The sequence below is a fragment of the Postia placenta genome (assembly GCF_002117355.1).
Source record: "Postia placenta MAD-698-R-SB12 unplaced genomic scaffold POSPLAscaffold_6, whole genome shotgun sequence".
NCBI classification, from domain to species: Eukaryota; Fungi; Basidiomycota; class Agaricomycetes; order Polyporales; family Adustoporiaceae; genus Rhodonia; species Rhodonia placenta.
The window spans coordinates 1,247,745-1,253,747 of NW_020169837.1; the positions used below are offsets into that span (position 1 = coordinate 1,247,745).

At 52.2% G+C, this 6,003-nt stretch overlaps 1 protein-coding gene across 1 annotated transcript; it reads right to left on the reverse strand.

Moving 5' to 3' along the window:
- Nucleotides 1–2,996: 2,996 nt before the first annotated feature.
- Nucleotides 2,997–4,411, reverse strand: POSPLADRAFT_1056213 (hypothetical protein; the record flags this gene model as incomplete). Its single annotated transcript, XM_024480744.1, has 3 exons — nucleotides 2,997–3,318; nucleotides 3,382–4,253; nucleotides 4,289–4,411. The coding sequence occupies 3 exons, from the start codon at nucleotides 4,409–4,411 to the stop codon at nucleotides 2,997–2,999; spliced, it is 1,317 nt and encodes a 438-aa protein (XP_024339642.1).
- Nucleotides 4,412–6,003: the final 1,592 nt, after the last annotated feature.

Sequence of the window (6,003 nt, forward strand, 5' to 3'; positions counted from 1 at the left end):
ATAGCGGGCAACAAACTGGGCCATGCTCGGCCACCAGTAGTCACGGCACAAGCCGAGGAGGGTTTTCTGAACACCGGGGTGTCCTGCGGAGGGGAGGTCGTGATAGTGGGAGACAAGATGTTTGCGAAGAGACTCATCTGGGGGTACATAGACCCGATCCTGGTATAGGAGGAGGTCATCATCGATGGACCAGTCTGTTCCAGTGTGTGGTGTTCCTCCAGTGCGTGCCGCAGTGAGGCCTTCCTTCATTATTGGGTCGTCCTTAAAGGAAAGGATGGTGTCGCGGGTGTTGATGTCGATGGCCGCGACCCATACTTCTGGTGGGAGCATAACAACGTCGGTGTTGTCATTAGAGCCGTCGTCGTGGTCAGGTCGGCGGGAGAGAGCGTCGCTCTGCACCATTTGGGTACCAGGAACGTGTACCAGGCGGAAGTCAAACTCGGTCAGTTTACTCACCCAGCGTGCTTGTCGTCGGTTCATGTCTTTGGCTTGTTTCCAATATGTGAGGTTCTTGTGGTCGCTGAGAATCGTTACTGGGTATGGGCTGCCGATGAGGTAGTGCTTCCACTCATCTAGTGCGCGGATGACCGCATATAACTCCCTGTCGTAGATGTCGTAGTTTCTCTCTGCTGCATTGAAGCTTTGAGAGAGGTATCCACAAGGATGCCAGTCGCCGTTGTCGTCGCGCTGGCGTAGTACTGCTCTGGTTGCAAACTTGGAGGCATCGGTTTCGATAGCGAAGGGTCGATCGGGATCCGGCATGCGTAGTACCAGTTCTTCTAGGAATGCCTTTTTGAGGGTCTCAAAGGCTCTCTGTTGGTCAGATCCCCAGGTCCAGGCGACATCCTTCCGGGTGAGAGCAACCAGTGGTTGCGCTTTGTCCGAGAAGCCTTTGATGAACCGGCGGTAAAAGTTTCCAAATCCAACGAAGGCACATACTTGCCTGAGGTTGGACGGCACCGGCCACTCTGTGATGCCAGCTAGTTTGACAGGGTCCATTGCAATTTCTCCTGGATGGATGATCATGCCGAGGAATTCGACTTCGGTGACGTCAAAGGCGCATTTCTCCGGTTTGAGGTAGAGGTCGTGTTGTCGAAGTCGTTCGATAACACGTTGTGTTCGTTCCTCATGTTCTGCCTTGTCCTGGGAAAAGATCAGGATGTCGTCCATGTAGATGCAAAGCCAGCCTTCTTGAAGCATGTCTGCGAATATTGTGTTCATCATCCGCTGGAACGTAGTGGGGGAATTACACAGCCCAAAGAACATCACCGTTGGTTCGTACAGCTGCGGCGGTTTGCCATCAGTTCCGGGTACAATGAACACTGCCTTCCATTCATCCCCTTTCTTGATTCGGACGTTGTTGTATCCGGCGCGGAGGTCCATCTTCGTGAACATCTTGGCATGCTTCAACTTGTCCAGGAGGTCTGATATAAGCGGGAGCGGGTATCGATCCTTGACCGTGTTCTCGTTGAGCAGCTGGTAGTCTTGACAGGGACGTAGTGAACCGTCCTTTTTTCCAACAAAGAAGAATGGACTCGCCAACGGGGATTTCGAAGGGCGAATGTACCCTTTACTCAGGTTCTCCTCGAGGAACTTGTCGAGTTCCTTTCATTGCTGCGGGTTGAGCGGATAGACCTGTTGCTTCATGTCCGCGAAGCCCTCCTTGAGGTTGATTTTGTGGTCATATTCGGTGTGGTCTGGAAGTCGCGCAGCAGTGCCTTTGTCGAAGACGGGGAGGAGATCGTGTAGGTAGGATGGTACCATCTGTGGTAGCGTTTTTTCTGTCTTGCCTTGGGCATTCGAGGCTGCAAGTTCAGTGGAAGTGGTGACGCGTCTGATGTCATGGTGGATCTTCCAGATCATGCCGTTGTGAAGTCGTTTGTAGCCAGATGAAAGTTCAGGGAGTCGCTCCTTGAGCGGAACATCCCTCACTGCCAGGGGTTCCTGTTTCTCGTACTTGGTGATCATCGGCGTTCCGGATAAGTAGGAAATGATGAACTCATCATCGTCGATGTCCTCCGCTTGTTCCTCGATGGATGCAATACCTGTTGACCCAAACCCATCCTCCCCGCATTCTGTTTCGTCGATGCAGTCGGTTAGCATTACTGGTGGGGTGCTTATCCTTTCAAGGATGAGCTGGGCAACTCGGTCGCCAGCTTTGACAGTGAATGGGAGGTCAGAGTTATTGACCAGCAGGACTGAGACCTTGCCTCGGTAATCGGAGTCAATTACTCCTGCAGCAACATCGATTTCTTTTAGCGCTAGACCGGACCGAGGTGCGATTCTTCCGTAGTGTCCTTCGGGGATAGCCATGATAAGATCGGTGCCAACCAGGCCTTGTCGCCGGGCAGGGATGATGAGTTGATGCGCAGCAGAGATGTCATATCCTGCTGCACCGCTAGTCTTTCGTTCGGGGAGGGTTGCGTGCTCCGAGGTGGAGATGACGACGAATTCGTCCTCCGTTGATTCTGGGAGTGGGGTAGTTACAGCCTTCTTCAGTTCTAGCCGAGCCACTCGCCTTTGGTACAGGTCCATCTTCCAGGCCCTGGTCTCGTCTCTTGTCCACCGGTGGTTTAGCTCAACTCGTCCGGTTTTCCAGTCTATCTTGGGGTTTTCGAGCTTGAGCCAAGTGTGGCCGAAGATGATGTCTTCCTTGCCGATGCTGGCGACGTAGGCTTTGACAAATCGGGGTTCTCCGCTTATCTTGTAAGATAAGAGAGCTCTTCGCGTAATGAGTGCTTCTTTGTTTGGAGTTCCGTCCACGTTGAAGACGGGGATGGGTCGGGGAAGAGGTTCTGTCCGAAGTCGATGCTCTCGGATGAATCTCAGGCTGATGAAGATTCCTGTTGCGCCGCTGTCGATGAAAGCGCGCACCTCGACGTCTTTTCGTCCCACAGTAATCGGAATGTGCAGAGCGCGTTCATTTCGGACTACTAGAATTACACGGGACAGTGAAATGGATACGGGCAGTGGTTGCGTTGGCTCACCCTGCCCCTTCAAAAATCCTCCATTGTAAGTTCTTTGTACAGCTCCCGCTTCTCGTCAGCGGAGAGTGTCTTGATTCTGGCGCGGAAGTCGTCCTTCCCAGATCCTCCCTGGTTCGGCCTCCCACCCCCTTGTCGTGCGGCCGCTTTCTTGTGGCAATCCTTGGCGCTGTGACCCTTGATGTGGCAGTAGAAGCACAGATTCCCATCCCTGTGGAGCTTACGATCGGCCTCGTTGAGAACGGCTCCTAGTTCCCATTTCCTTCCTCCCGATGTGGAGGCGAAGGTTGATGCGATGGCAGCGGCGTCGATATCCATCGGTTCGCCATAGTCCCTGGTGTCTGTGACGACGAGAGCCCCCTGCTTGGCTGCGTCGGCGTTTCAGACTTCGTCGTACCAGGCCTTCATGGTGTTGGGTCGATCCCTAGCGACCCTTGTTGCGAGCGCAAAATACAGCTCCTTCGGGAGTCCTTTGACGAAGTTGGCATGGAGAGTGTGGCAGTCGTTCTCGACGCGGTTGGTGCCATTGACCTCGGCGTCCTTGAGCTGAGCCTTTGATGCTAGCTGCTCAAAGCGGGTGACGTAGTTACCGAGGGAGAGCGCCGTCTTCCTATCCTTCTGTCGTTCAGGGAGTTTCATCAGGATTTGATGTGCCTTGATTCGTGTTCCATGCTCAGGGAACGCCTCTTCTAGAGCGGCAACGAAGTCTGCCCAAGTGGAATAGACCTGGACTCCCCCTGCCGACTTCTCGTAATATGCGTCCACCCATGTTTTCCCCAGATCCTCCCTCATCAGCGCTACAGTGAAGGCGATCTTTGCTTCATCGCTGAGTCGGGTGTTGTTGGTGGCGATGAAGTAGGAGAGGATGCATTGGATGAAGTGTCTGAGGTCCTCCGCCTTTCCGCTGAAAGGTTCGGGAGTGGGGATGTCGAGGCGAAGGGGTCGGTTGGCCATTGACTGCTGGGATTGGTATGCTGCGAGGGCGACAGCGATGCGCTGATCGATGTCTGCTTGAGTGAATGTTGCCATAGGGACTTCAACCGGTGCGTTGGTTGGTGCGGGTGGGGCTGGTGGTAGTTCGATGTCTGGGATTTCAATGGGAACGTACTGAACTTCAGGGAGTTCGAGTGGTTGTTCGTTGATGGGTGACTGCACACTTTCTGTTGTTTGTGTAGGTTCGACGTCAATCCGTAGGGTGGTGAATACATCTTCTGGGTGAGCGGGTGGGTGTCTCTGGTAGTAGCTAACGAGTTCTTGATGGGCGACGACCTGCGGGTTTGGACCGGTTGCACAACACCAGGTACCACCTCGAGGGTAGATGGGAGCTCTTTTTGTGGAGGTGACAAAGCAGCGATCTGCTCGGTCGTACTGGAGGAGCGGTGATCCTGCGAGGGCTGGTAGTCCCAAAGGAACTGGGTTGACTGCATTGTTCAATGTGATGGTGGATGAGATGTTCGACTAGGTAAAACTAGGAATGTAGCTTAGAAAGTTTGACCTTTTGATACAACGGTCTATACTCCTATATTGATGCCTGACTCGTAGACGACGAGCGAGGGCTTATGGACAGTACGTCGTCCTGAAGATCGAGCGAGGAAGTCGAGAATGACCACTACTGTTGGAACTTGAGATTGTGGCGAGCGCATGCCACCGTATTTGGCATTGTTTGTAGTACCTCGCAGACTTTGCGCGAGCCGTCCTGTATGTTCCTTACGCGTTTGACAGAGCTCAGACAAACGCGATATATCTTTGTTGATCGTTCTCGCTTCGGGTCTCGGACGAACTTTAACAACTACCCCAAGCGAAGAGGAGCAGAGACTTGAATGGATAACCAGGTCGAACTTAGGGTTCGACCGACTAATGGTACAACTACTTATACAAGTACCGACTGCGCACGGACCATCGTGTCTATGTGGTCGTGTTAGTGAAGAAAGAAACGTAGTGGTATGATGCCGAGTACAAAGTGCGCATGGACCCCATTATGTAAGCTACATAATGTTCAACCTGCGGGTGAGCGCTAAGACAGGCACCAGTATGGGCGCTAGTAGTACAAGGAATAGAACGGAAAGACAAATGTTTCAGATTTGACAGATGCGGTAGGTGAAATGACCGGATCGCGTAATTGGATGACATTATCCATTTTCGCAAGTGACTTAGCCCTACCTTAGTAGTGTCTCGTTGAACATGAAGCTAATGACAAGATACCTTTATGTAGTCCAAAGCCATGACCAGTCATGCCACAAACCTTCAGGTTGAGCTACTTGACAAAGTGCGGAAGCCAGCCCCCATCAGAAAACTTGGAAGTTCACTGAGAACACTGAGTCAGCGATCTCAGCGCGTTCATTCGGCTCAGCAGATGCTTTCAGCGTGGCAGTGGCTCAGCTGTCAGCACAACGAGGTTTTTACCTCGCTTCGCTTCAGCAAGCTTCTGTCAGCGTTATCAGCGAGCTCAGCACCTTCACTCTTGTCAGGCTTTCAGCATGACAAGGGTATTTTATTAAATTGTAATAGATATGAATTAGATTATACAGCATTAGTCTTTAGGCCTACTGACATATACTTGATTGGGCGATATCAAAACAAAACCATTTTGAGAAATACTTTACGGCAGCGAAAGTGCATGCGCAAAAAAGAGCAATGTATTCCAAAGATATGAGACTCTTTTTTAAATATTCATTTCAAATTTGACAGGTTTGTACTCCATACAACGTAGGTACAAGTAGAGTGTAGACTAGCCTCAAATAGCTCTTAACAATGAGCTCCGCGCCTTCGGACAGAAGCACTCAAGAGTGAGTCCAGCGCTAGGTGTCAATGCCTTACAGTTTTCAGGCAGACAATGCACGCGCCCCTAGGTAGGGGATGCGCAGATGGTCCTCGCGTGCGGCACATCGTGTCAGCAACCCACAAGCGAGTAAAAGGACAGGCTGTAGGCGGGAAAGCAACTAACGTCCCGCCGGAGCGAGGTGGGGTGCCGGACTTGAGGAGGCGGTAGAGGCAGCGGGGGAGCGTGATGTGTTGACAG